Source organism: Cucumis melo, chromosome 2 (genome assembly GCF_025177605.1).
Source record: "Cucumis melo cultivar AY chromosome 2, USDA_Cmelo_AY_1.0, whole genome shotgun sequence".
Taxonomy (NCBI): domain Eukaryota; kingdom Viridiplantae; phylum Streptophyta; class Magnoliopsida; order Cucurbitales; family Cucurbitaceae; genus Cucumis; species Cucumis melo.
Genome location: NC_066858.1, coordinates 23,526,527 through 23,540,540, shown reverse-complemented (window position 1 = coordinate 23,540,540; position 14,014 = coordinate 23,526,527). Strand labels below are relative to the sequence as shown.

Below are 14,014 nucleotides of genomic sequence, written 5' to 3'. Positions count from 1 at the left end.
TGGATAAATGGGTAAAAAAAAATGTTTTTGTATGTATCCTCCAGTGCATAACGTACCCCTCTCTCTCAAAACTAACAAAGTAGATTAGAGGTTCTATCTGGGACAAGTATCATCGATCAATTGAAGTCGGTTTTTTGATCAAACTATGGTCGAATCGACTAAAGTTGTTTTAGTGAATGTCTAAATTGGCTCTAAGCATGAAAGAGTACAAGCCAACTATTGTTTGGTCGATGTAAACCTTTGAAAATTTTTAAATATGTTGTCGATTTGAATTTTTTTTTCAACTAACTATAAGACCCCTCCTCATCTTCGATAGATTGTCTTTGGTTCGATCGGTTTTGATCGATTGATTAGGTTTTTCAGTCCAATCATGCTCACCCTATTCCTATCTCTCATTTTTACAATTGCAAAACCAAAAAAGGTTAAATATTAGATTTAAGAATGGATGACACCTATAGTTGAGGATATTCAAGCCAATTTTGTGAACTATGTGTGATCAATTATGTGTTCTATTTTGAAATAGAAGATTTAAAAATGACGTCAGTAATAGAATCTATCTATATGATTCATATAGTTTCATCTGTAGCTTTAGTTCTTTAATCAGATCTTGCAGAAAGTGTCAGACAAGTAGTTGTGGAAGGAAAAAGCGAATTCTCAAATTGAAGCTAGGACAGACCCCAAACCGCAAAGTAGAAACAAAAAGTCCAAGAATTCAATCTCAATCACCGAATTGCGAATAGGAAATCAAGATAACCTCAAGAGGAAGGCTCGACTCCCCCTAAATTAGTTCTTTCCGCAATGGATACCAACTTGTGTACTACCAAATATTGCACTTTCGACTGGCTAACAATTAAAAAATTATGATGAGTATCTCTACGATACTAATCTTGAATGAACTCCACGTACAATTAATACCAAAATCATTAGCAATAGCAAAAAGTTGAGGGAGAGAAACTTATGCATCATATACATTACATTAACACTTCCTTACAAAATTAACTTTCAAAATATACCATATAGGATGCTTTGTTATTATTATTATTTTTTTAATTTGATCATGAGGGGTGTGAGAAATGAGAAATGAGAAATGATGATATTGGGGGGTTTGGGTTTGGGTTTGGTTTTGGTTGGTTGGTTGGAAGAGCCCACCATTGCCCCCATTCAAATCTGTCTTAATGGGATTCATTGCATCTCTCCCTACAAACATTACAAAAACTAAATTTTTTATAAATTAAAATCATCACAATATGAAATGCCAAATCTCTATATCTCATTGGTTTTTTTTTTTTTTTTTTCCCAACTCCAATCATTCACTAAATGAATTGGCAACATCCATCAGATTTTTATTTCTATTCTTCCAAACTATTACAAATTTGTGTAATTTGTTAAAGAATATTTGAAGTGATCATAACCAAATTTAAAGGTAAAAATTTCAACACTTTGCCTTTAGATAAAGAAAATTAAGAGTAGAAAGTGGCAATAATAAAAGAACTAAAAAATGCCTTCAATGAAAAGTTATAGCTAGCTAGGCTTATTAATCAATATGATATTTTATTTGAATTAATTAATAATGGGTATCATATATGGAACATTGAAGAGGCATCAATTTGAAAGGAACAGTGGGTATGAAAGTGACAATGGAAGGGGATGACAAAGAATTTGAAATTAGGAGTTTTTGTTAAACTGTCACAATCCCTTCAACTGTTTAGGGATGCCAAAACAGAATTTTGTCATTTCCCCACATACACTTAATTTCTTTTACTGCTCATTCTTTTTCTTTCTCCTTTCTTCCTTATTTATTTTCTTCGATTTATTAAATCATAATCGTCGTAGCTCTTCCCTTCCACGATCTTCTCTTTCTATTCTCATTTTTCTCGATTTTAAGATCTCGTTTTGTAATGGTATTTTACTAATTAGATGTTTCATCGTTGTATTTCTTTGTCGAAAAAACAATTGTTTCTGTATTATTGTTGTTATTTTGTCAATTTTATTTTAGAAATTTATAATTCGAAGTGTACGTTAAAAAAAAATGTTTTAAATGAGAAAAATGCTTTTAGGATAAGTTGGTGAAATGATCTTTCTAATACTACAAAAATGTACGTATAAGAAAAATGTATTTAATTTTTTGAAGACGAAAGCCATATTCTATCATATTTTTTTTTCTTTTTTTTGTTACCATATAATAGTTTTCCTTTTCTCTAAATCAAGAATACATTTATGATAACGTTTTACACTTAAAAATTAGACCAAATATCTTTAAAAGGAATTTTCTATTTAACGTTGCAATCTTTTCACAACGATAGTGATTGAGATGAAAGATAGAATTTCTCAAGAGAGGAAAGACATACGAGTTATTAATGAGTGCGAAGCCGCTATAGACACTAACATTCCATCTATTATATCATATTGTATTATTGTTATGTTATTCTAACTAACAATCATAATAATCGTACTTTAATAACTAATTAACTTTAACTTACAAAAAAACAACGATCGTAGTAAGTAATAAATGATAGCTCAATTGCAAAAGACATCAATTACTATGTAAGATGCCTATTGATAGATTTGATAATTGTTAAACTAGAACTATCAAATAGTAAGGGCAAATTACAATATCACTCTTCTTTAGATGATTTTTCAACGTTTTCTAATAATAACGATAATTTAAAATTGTAAAATATCCGAGTCTATCAATCTTGGATTACAATATGTGTTAACTATCAAATAGATATTATCGTAGTCTATCATAAATAGACTTTTACTGTATCGATAAATATGTTTAGAAGTTTTGGTATGTAGATTATATATATTCATTCATTCATGTATAATTGAATTTTTGGTTGCTATAAATAAATGTATATTCTTTTTATAAACAATAATGAGCAAATAATAAATAATGAATATAATGGGAGACAAAGTGAAAGATTTTAAAGTTGGGAGGATGACAAGCAACTATAGTACAATTATTGAGAGTGTAATTCAGCTTTATTTAAAACATTAGAAATATTATATATATGTGGTCTTTAGTCATTGAAAAATAATATAAACTTATCATGTGATTAAGATTGTGACTTCTTCATCATTTCTTTTTATCAATTGATATATATATTATATATACACACACACATAGATTTTACTTTATAAAGTACAAATTTAGGTCGCGGCCGACTTAAGAATAAATTGAAAAAAATTGGTAAAGGACAATAGTCTTACATTTATGGTCTAATTAAGAATGGACTGTCCTTGACCACCTATATTAAGTATATAATATGAATTATTTAAATTCTTTCTTTTAACAGACTATTACTCACCATCGTGTTTAATTATTGTTAATAATATCTATGATTTTGAATCATATGAGAATTTGATTTGAATTGAGTTTAATATCTATAATAGTTATATTTTGTTATGTTTGTAAAATTTTTTATAAAAAGATTAATCTATTGTTTTTTTATTTATTAAAATTATATTAAAAGTTAGGAAATTGATTATTAATTGTATTTAAAAGAGATATTAGAAGAAGGTCATTTCAATCTAAAATTAGGTTATAAAAGATGGCTTAGATTGCCTCACTTGGACCTCTTTATATGGTTCCAAGTGTAAAGCACCTAAGCTTTTGCCAAAAGTTGATGTTAAATGGATATGATGATTTCAACTTCTCAAAATAAATAAATAAATAAATAACACACTTTGATTTGAAAAATGTGAAATTAAATTAACTTTTTTTAGAAATTGAATTAACCACGACGCTCTTTTTTACCAAAATAATAATAATAACAATTTATTTTGATCGACATAATAATACTTTTACTCCGTTGAAGTATACGAAAATTAAGTGACTAAGTATGTTGGGTTGATGTGTCAGTCAAGTGTTTTGTTACGAGTCAAATAACAACTTGTCATCTATGATCATTGTGTTTCTATTAGATACGTGTTCATATCATTGACTTCAAAGTGTTAAGGTGAACGATATGTAGTGTTGAAGTTTTCTTGATCTATTCAAAGTATTTTCTCAACTTGTTGTAATATCATTTTAGAGATCGTGTCTATGCAAAGCATGTTGCTCGTGGAGTTTAAGAAGATAGTTCCCCCAATAAATGGATGACTACAATTCTCTTGGGAAGACATTATGTCTTATCGCACTTACCTCACTTCTGAATAAATTTGAGTTTTGTAATAATATGGGTGGACAAACATTACATTGATGCAAGGTTTTTTTATATATAAAGAATTTTGCTAACCGAGACTCAACTCAGAAATGTAACTCCGATGTTTAAATTTGAGCTTCAATAAAACCCGTTGATTTAATTTTGATGGTTATCTTATTCAAATTTATAGGATTAAAATAAATGCAACTTTGAAATCAATAATATAAGTTTTATGTCAGTCGAACTATGTTCATCTTGCCAAATCATCAAGAGATCGTTTGTTTTTTGAATTGTACATTACCTGATGTACTAGTAGAGAATCTTGCAATTTCATCCTTTCAACGGGAATGAGGATGTCTAAAATTGAACGATCTTAAGATGTTGGTTAACGAATATCTTTAATGTCTAACTATTTTTAAATTACCACAATCCAAACAAATTCATACGTAAATAAATTAAGGAGGAATTCTAAGATTACCACACAACATACAACACATGTTCATAGTTTGAAAAAGAAAAAGAAAATTCTTAGCATAAAAAGCATTTATTTATTAGTCATAAAAGTAGAATATGAACTTTTTATAGCAAAGATATGGGTTGAAGATACATATTCTTATTATAAGTATGTTAATAATTAATTCAATGCATAGGAGTTTCTCTTTGTTGCCATTTGAGGGAGTTTCAAGTTCTGTCCTTTCTTATCTTAAAACAAGGAGTTGTCATTTTATTCTATATATTAATTTTCAATTTAGGAAATTAATTTATGTTTAATTAATCATCATGTCAAAGTCTTTTAACACAAATAAATAAATAAATTTATATATATAAATTTATATCGAGTGTTTAAGGTTTTAATCACTTTACAAACATTCTTCCTCAAAATCAAACTCCAACACATATCAATCCACTTCACTTTTTCAAACGATTATATTAAATAGAAAATTATGGTATATTAAGAAATAATATTCTTATTTAAATGTTTCGGATAGAGATATGATAGAAAGATTTTAAAACATAAAGAATAAAAGGAAAACTTTTTTAAAAGTGATAACTTTTGTATAAGATCGTAAACAAAATTTAAAAAAACTAAAAGGTGATGTCTTATATCTAAAGATGAAAGAATACATCGAACTTAGGAAATAATATCATACCTAAACAAAATTGGATAATTTAATTTAATTTAGCTTGAAAAGACCATATTGGTTATTTTATATACAATTAATTGGATAGATATAATATAAATAATAATTTTTAGACTAGTGTTCTTACCACTTATGTTGTGAAATATAATGTATATATCTCTTTTGTTTAAGAATAAAATCTTAACTCAACTAACATTCAATTATATTTGTAATCACGAGAATTATTGTTCAAATCTTTTACCTCAATTGTCGCATTAAAAGAAAGAATAATAATTTTCGTTAGGAAGCTTAATTTTTCTTTCAAAAGTATAAGTTTTCCATTGTATTGAGTACAATATCATTAATTGAGGACCAAATTTATGTATAAAATCTGAAGAGAAAAAAAAGGGAAAGAAAAACAAATTGAAATGGAAGATTTTTTTTTTTCCTCCTTCTAGTGTTTGTTTTGGGGAATGAGAAGTTGACATTTTAGAAATAAAAAAGTCAAAGGGGCAAATTTGAGTGGAAGCAAGCTATTCCTCCATATCCTTCCTTCATCAATCTCTCCAATTCTTTTGCTTCATGTGCCTTTGCCCTCTACAAAAAAGAGAAAAAAAAAAAAAAAGAATACCAAATTAACCTTGTTACTATATTAGAAACATAATCCTAAGTTTAGAGATTGTAATTAAAATTTCAAGGGTTAAATTTACTTGTAATTTTGATATGGCATCTGCCTCTGAGTTGAAGTCATAGAAAGAGCTAGCTGCAGCAAGTTTCATGGATAGGAACTGAAATTCAAAACAATAAGTTTATGAATTTATATATATATATACTTTACAAAGAACAAAAGGAATATTTTGATATATGTTTATATAGATAGATAAATAGATAGTTTGAAGAACAACACTGTCACCTCCACTTGATTCTGTAGAGACTGGACATAATTAATTATCTCATCCAACATTACTGCCATGCCCATGGTCTGTTATTCCATTGAATATTTAGTTTCAATATACATATATATGTATTCTTAAAATTACCCACAAAAAGAAAGAAAGAAAGAAAGAAAGAAAGAGAGAGAGAAAGAAAGAACAAGATTCTTAACATTTTATTTTATAAAAAAGAATTAATTTCTTTAACTACAAGAATATGCTTAACTTTTTTTTGTTTTTTCTTACCTTGTAGCATCCTGGGACAATGTCTTTCAAGCATCTTAGTCTTTCATTGATTTTTCCTCTTCTCACCTGATTGATTGATTGACCAACAATTAATCCATATTTCCTTAACCCCAACAAAAGCTTTTAAGAGTGACTAATCAATTCAATCCTTGATTTTATGTTTTTGTTTTTAATTACTAAAAAACATAGACTAAGAGAAGCATATAATTAAAGTATTTTTAATATAAAAGAATATAGAGTTACCCTTTCAGCTAAACTGTGGCTATCAGTGGCTTGGCCTCTTCTAGCTCTAACATGAACCACTTCTCTAGTTGATTTCTCCTCTTCTTTCTCTAAGCTTTTCAACCTCTTCCCTTTCCCAGAGCTCTGTACGTAACCAAAATCAAAAATATATAGAGGAAAAACTCTATTAATTAATGAATAAACAAACACCATGAATAATAATAATAATAATAATAATAATAATAATAATAATAATATAGATGATATTCAGAAGAAACATATACATATTTAGTGTTGAACCCAGATTCAGAAACTTGAGGAGTGGAAATTCCAGAAGTACTTTCGGAAACATCCATAGGCATAGATTTTCTCTTGTGGTTATTGATATCATGGAAGTGATGAGTAGTAGTAGAAACGGAGGGAGTAGGAGCAGGTGGGCCGAAAACAGAGTGAGAAGGCAAAACAGGGGAAGTAGTAAAAGACGAAGTAGCATTATTTTCTGGGAAATTTGGTGGAATAAATTGTGAAAATATTTCTGTATTAGTGGTGGAGAATGGCAAAAAGTGAGTGAAATTGGGAATTGAAGGAGAAAAATGAGAAGCCATGAGTTCTAAATTTGGATCTTCAAGAGGGAAAGAGGAAGTGAAATCATGATCAGCCATATGATTATTGAATGAAAGGGAAGAAGAAGAAGAAGACTGTGGTTTAGGATAATGGAAGAAGGGAATTGAGGGGTTCGGGGTGTTATTATATATATATATATATAATGATAATAATAATAAGAAGAAGAAGAAGAAGAAGGAGAGAAAAAATGGATTACAGGGATTGTAAGTTTGGAGTTAATATCAAGAAACTGTTGCATTTAAAAAAGGAGAGAATGGAAAAAAGGGAAGTAAGAGGAGGAGGAGAAGGGGCATTTGGTGGGTGGCCACGTGGTGAGACCAGCTTCTATGGTTGTGTTCCCTAAGTAGGCCCCATTCTCAGGAGATATAATCCAACAACAATTATGGCCCCACGTCATGCCTTTTAGTTTTTTTCTTTTTCTTTTTCTTTTCTTTCTTTTGTTATAAATAAATAATTGAAAATAAAATTCTCTTGAAGTTTTTCCTTCCTAAATTTTAGTACCTTTGAAAACACTTCCCATTCATTTGGATCCATGGTAGCTAATTTCGAAACCATTTAAACCTACTAGGATCCTTTGTACAAATGAATCGAATTCACATTTCTAACATTTTAACACGAGAAAAGTTTAAAAACATGAAAATATGATTAGCAACGACTTAAAAAAAAAAATTAAAAGTTACTACTTATAATAACAAAGGGTCATCTTCGTTTTTCGTGGTTCAATCGTGTTTTTCTAGGATAAAATCGTTTGTGTTTAGACAGACCTCCCGTAAGTTTTTCTAAGATGCATGTGAGTGATAACAAGCACGACGCGTGTGTTGGTTTATGAGAACAACTTTAACTCTTAGAAGTATTTGAGACAGGTGGAGATGATGTAGTTGGGATGAGTTGAGTTGTTTTTTTAGGTTAGAATAATTTGGGTTTAGGACGTAGATTATTTTAATTTGAATATACATAGCAATTTATATTTAGTAAAGAGAGAAAGATATGATGAATAAAAGATAGTAAATCTAATAACAATGAGGTATTTGAAACAATTGTACTATAGTTAATTATACGTTTTATTCATTGGTGTTATATTATGATTGCTCGTTCTACCCCTTTGAAATTGGGAACCCAAACATTTGGTTAGTCATATCGTTGAGTTGTTCGCATAAATCAAAATATCGATATCTAAATTCCAATTTCGGCACAATATATAGATAGATACATTGATAACATATTCTTAACGACAAAGATTTACACAAAATATAGATTTAAAAAATATATTCCAATTAATGATTGAGTTGTATTTATTTCCAAATAAACTATGCATAGATCTTCGGTTTATACTCACATTTCAATTCAAAGAAAGTGAAAATTTGAACCACAAACTTTTTGGTTGTGAACACATATTATATCAATATGTCAATTGAACCACATTTATTTTGATTACTATACGACTTTTTTAGCTATATAGTAATGGATGATGGATCGTATCTCTTTGTATATGTAAGGAATGTGCATTAATACGTATTTGCTATAGCTTGATTAATATTATTATCAGATATGATCTTCTCTTTGAATTTTAGTTTTCAAATATGGTTTTAGTGGTGCATTACTCCATAATGTGCAATAGTTGCATCAATGAATTCCCTTCGTTTCTTTTGCTTCAATTTTCAAAATGTACTCTATTTTGATTAACATATGTTCATTTTTTCTTTTTTGTCTATTTTAGTCGATGTATTTTGATAAGAATGTTTGATTTATATATTTTAGAACACGCAATAGATTTAGACCACAAAAAGTATAGTTCACTTGGCATACATGATAATATATATCATGAACTTTAAGCTTGGAAGTTTAATCTCCTGATAAAAAAAATAAAAAAATTGACCAGTTCAATTTATTTATTTTCTTAATCTGTTCTTTCTATCTCACTTTTTTTTTTTTTATCAAAACTTAGAAAATGTATTTCAAAGAGCACAATAACCAAAAGGATAAAATGACTAATAGAAATAGGTTTTAAAGTTATATATATATATATATAAAGAGAACTAAGCCTTATATTTTCATATTTTTATAATAGAATTACATCTCCTCATTTTTTACTTCTATTTATAATTAATATTTCATTGATAATTATAATTAATGGTAGAGATGTTTCAAAATTAATTTCTATTAAATATTGGATGTAAATTTTTTTAATCTCTTTATTTCAAGTTTAGTTATGAATTAAAATGTGATAATATTTAATTTACCTTTTTTAAAACATAATATTATAGACTCTAAATTATAGAATAATTTTAAATTAATATTATTGAAGATTATTGAAAGAAGTAGAAGTTATAAAGAAAAAAAGAGTTGAGTAATATAATAATATTAATTTTTAAATTTAAAAACACATTCTCCAAAAAAAATGAGAAATTTTAGAATGTTGATCTAGAAAACATAACAAAGAGATATACTAATTTAAGATAAAAGACATAATGAAAAATAAGTTATTATGTCATTTTACTTTCTTATTTTAGCTAGAAAAATAAAAGAAAAAATAAAATATAAAAGAATAAGGAAGAAAATTTTTCATTCTACTCATCTATATAACTAAAAGATAACAAAAAAAAAAAAGAAATAGAAAAGAAGATAATATTTACAAAGAAATGAAAGAAAATATTTGTATAGATCTCCAACATCGAAGAAATAAATCTTACTTTCCTTTCCTCCTAATTGATGCTGTGATTTTCTAGATTCGCTATTTATTTTATCTTCTCATATTTTCTTGTCTTATTGCACTTTTCTCTTCATTTTTGTTGCTATAAGAAAGCAAGGGGTACCATACATTTAGATTGAATAAATTGATAAAAAGTATGAGTTAGAGAATTCTAAAAGGCTTTCTTGAATTTATTATCATGCCTATACAAATTCTCCCACTACCAAGAAGTTAATTAAGGTCATAATATTTTTCAATTAAATATTGAAATGGTTAAAATTCACTGACTATCCATAATTAAAGTTGAATGACAAAATTGTCATCAAATGAACATTAAGAATACTTATAATTAGAAGGGTAAAATAGACTAAAAAAATTTCTCTATATAGGAGCTTATATTTATACTATAGATATAGATAATTTCTATACTTTATGTAGGGTGACCATAAGCCGGTCGGAGTCGATTTTTTGACCAAACTGACACCGCACTAACTATGGAAAATTTACTAAATGTTCAAGCCGACTTCGACCACAAATGAGTACAAACTGACCATTAGTTGGCCAGTCGGTTTAAACCTTTGAAATCTTTTAAAACGTGTTGTCGATTTGAGGTTTTCCCAAATTGACATCAACGAAACCTTTCCTTATCTCTGATCTACCACCTTCAGTTCATTAGGTTTTAATCAGTTGGCTCAATTTTCTGTCTATCATGCTCACCCCAAACTTTATGTCTAATTCTAGTTCCTATATATTTTTAGTAAATATTAAGTTTTGGTACATATAACTTGTTTTACTATCTATTAGGCTTTTCACTAATGAATTTTAAAAACGTATTCACATATTATTTTTTTTTTTTTACCTCAAACTTATCGTAGCTATTTAATCAATTTCAATAAGAAGATAGCTTTTAAAAGTCTATAGATCAAAATTTAATATTTAAAAATACATAGAATAAAACTAAACAATATCCAAAGTATAAAAACCAAAACAATGTTTTAAGTTTTAACTTAGGGTCAAAGTAGGTTTACGCACAAAATAGATAACGGGAACAAGATAATATTTGATTATAGAAAAATAGAATTGATTCCCAAACAAAATCAAAGATTCTAAAACATTTTATTGATTCTCAAACAGCTTAATTTTGTCAAAATGAGTGGCCCTCAAATTTAGGACACATGAAAAGGTTTAAAATTTGATATTTGGGTCACTGTCTATTATATTTATCTATGGTTCTTGAATGAGGTTAAGAGAATAAAGAATATTAATTTCCACAGTGTAGTGTATTGAAATTTGAATGTAAGACCAATATAATTATTATAATATCTGAATAGCCAAAGTTTTAAATTTGAGAACAAAAATGGTGGGAAACAAAGTAGAATGGAGATGAATGTTATGGCTTACATATGGCTTGTGTGCATTAGCTGGCAAATTTATCACAAACTTAGGATTTCTAATAGTTATGGAAGGATTTATTGCAACCCCCTATGCCTAGAATTTTTGTTTTATTAATGGAAATTTTTACTTTCTTTCTTCCTTTCTACTCTTCTTAGAGTATTCAATTTTAAAAACGTCCTATCAAAATGTGGTTTGTTAGTCTTGAATTTTTAATTTTTGGCTTAAAATGTCACTTGGATAACTTTTTTTATTATTTTAAATAATTGCATGTCATTTTAAATATCATAGTTATTTGAATTAAGTTTAAAAAAAAAAATTGTTTCAAGAAGTTTTGGAAGAAGATTGGTTTTTGTTTTTCTAAACAAACAAAAGCTAGATGAAGGAAAAGGAAATATAGATTTGAAGGGTTATGGAGTAGGTTAACAAATTTTGTTCTTTTAAAAAAAAGTTAAATCATTCATTTTTTAAAAAAAAAAACTAAAACAATCGTGGTAATTGATTTGAAACTTAGGTACGTTGATAAAAAAGGTAATTATAATGGTTAATAATTTTATGGATAATAATTAAGTATGTGGCAACATTTTTTTAAAAAATTGTAAATATATATAGCAAAATACATAAGTGATTGACTTCTTTGCAACGTAGTCTATTAGTGATAGATTTTGTCAGATTTTCTTATATTTGCAATTTTTTAAAAATATTGTTAAATACTTTAATATTTTAAATCTAATTGTTATATTTGCAACTATAAACAAAAATCAATCACTAAGGTAGAAGGCTTACGCATGTGTTAGTGATAATGGGCTTGTTTTTTTCAATTATTTTTAAAAACTAATATAATCCACGGTTGGCTATCATTTGACAAACGAATGGTTGAGACCATCCCCGACCAAATCTTAATTCGGTCGGACCGATTTTCAGTGCGTACACTTTCTATTAAGAACCTTGTAAACCTATTACCAAAAATTTGAGGATATTTTAAAAATCTAGAGATCACGATTAGATACATAATTTTTTAAAACTTATAATTTTCTTATTGTTATTAATCGAAAACCTTTTTTCGAAAGAAAAAAACGACGTCTTTTCTTTCCCTCTTATATACATCGAATATCTTAAAAGGAATTGAAGTTTTGGCAAAAAGCCCATTTAAGAAATTATAGTTGTTCTTTTCTTTTCTTTTTCTTGAAATTTCTTCCCTTTTGAATCAAACACCATAAGAAGAAGTAATGAGAGGAGAAATAGAAATATGAAAATTTTTATTGAATCTCTCTCTTTCTTTGACTTTTGTGAAGCATCTATCCCACTCTTTTGCCTAATGTTATGTATCCATATTGAGAAGGTGCATATAGCAATTCATCTTTAGTATGTGGCACCACTATTTGTTAATAGCTTTTATTATAATTATTATCTTGAAAGGACTATTGGTTAAATAGTTGGGCTTATAGGGGTTAATAATTAATTATTATGGGAAGGGCCTTGAATATATTAATAATGGAATTGTAAGGTTGTGTTTTAATTTGGATGAGCATTAAAGAGTTTTTGTTTGGTTTCTACCTATATGAAAATGAAATGTGGATGGATGGGAATGGCTAAGCTTAATCATTGACATGTTCTTTTTAGGGAAATTAATTATTGTGGGTATCATAATCTCAAATCAATCCTTCTTAATCTTAATCAAAGTTTAAGGAATATATTATATTTTATTGGATTAACAATGAGATTATACACGAGAAATGCATGAAAACTATTGTTATTATCAATAATGTTTACTTAATGGAATATGCAATCCTAATGACGTTGATATGAAATCAAATCTAAGAAGAAATACGAGATAAATAGTGTTCGTTATTGAATTAACAAGACTAGAAAGAGAGGAAATATAATGAGTTTTTGTTACATCAAATGACAGTTTCGTGTTTTCATTTGTTTGTTTTGGTATGTGGATCCCCTTTCTATACTATAATTATCATAGTCATGTCAATTGAAAACAAATTTGTCAAAAAAGTACTTTTCAATCATACTTCTTATTTTGTAAATTCTCTTAATTTTGATAATTTCAAAAAATAATAATTAAGATTTAGGAAAAATATTAATCTTTTTGTATTAATAAAAAAAATAATAATTAAGGTGTACCCAATAAAGTTGAATTTAGGAGATTCAGTCACTTTCATTGCCCATAATAGAAATATTATTGAAAATTGAAAGTACATTGGTAAAACAATTATATGTAATTAGTAGTATTGCATTTGCATTACATGTATATGTCTACCATATGGTTAATTGTTTCTTCCTTTTGTTCATAGAAAACATAAATATAAAAAAAAAAACCATATTTTTAAAAAAATGTACTATAATTATTATTATTATTATTATTATTGTGACTTAGGTATAGAGAGAGAAAATCATACACAAAGGATTCATATATAATTCATAACTTCCAAGGAATCAATTATGAACGGTTATTAAAATTAAAAGAACTGTCTCATTAGGAATTTAATCGATTTGATTAAAAAACTAAACATAACATTCTTATTCAAGAAATCGGGATTCAAATTAACATAAACTAAAACAACCAAGTTGTTTAGTTTAATGTTGGAATCCACGAGCAAAATCTATCAAAATTAACTAAATTCAACT

The 14,014-nt window shown here is 27.3% G+C and overlaps 1 protein-coding gene across 1 annotated transcript; it reads right to left on the bottom strand.

The window, feature by feature from the left end:
* Positions 1–5,582: 5,582 nt before the first annotated feature.
* Positions 5,583–7,538, bottom strand: LOC103494130 (transcription factor BEE 3-like). Its single transcript, XM_008455186.3, has 6 exons — positions 6,954–7,538; positions 6,691–6,813; positions 6,448–6,513; positions 6,183–6,251; positions 5,980–6,057; positions 5,583–5,866 (listed from the first exon to the last, which is right to left on the bottom strand). Exons 1-6 carry the CDS (start codon positions 7,329–7,331, stop codon positions 5,774–5,776), a joined length of 807 nt encoding a protein of 268 aa, XP_008453408.1. The 5' UTR covers positions 7,332–7,538; the 3' UTR covers positions 5,583–5,773.
* Between the last annotated feature and the right edge of the window lie 6,476 nt (positions 7,539–14,014).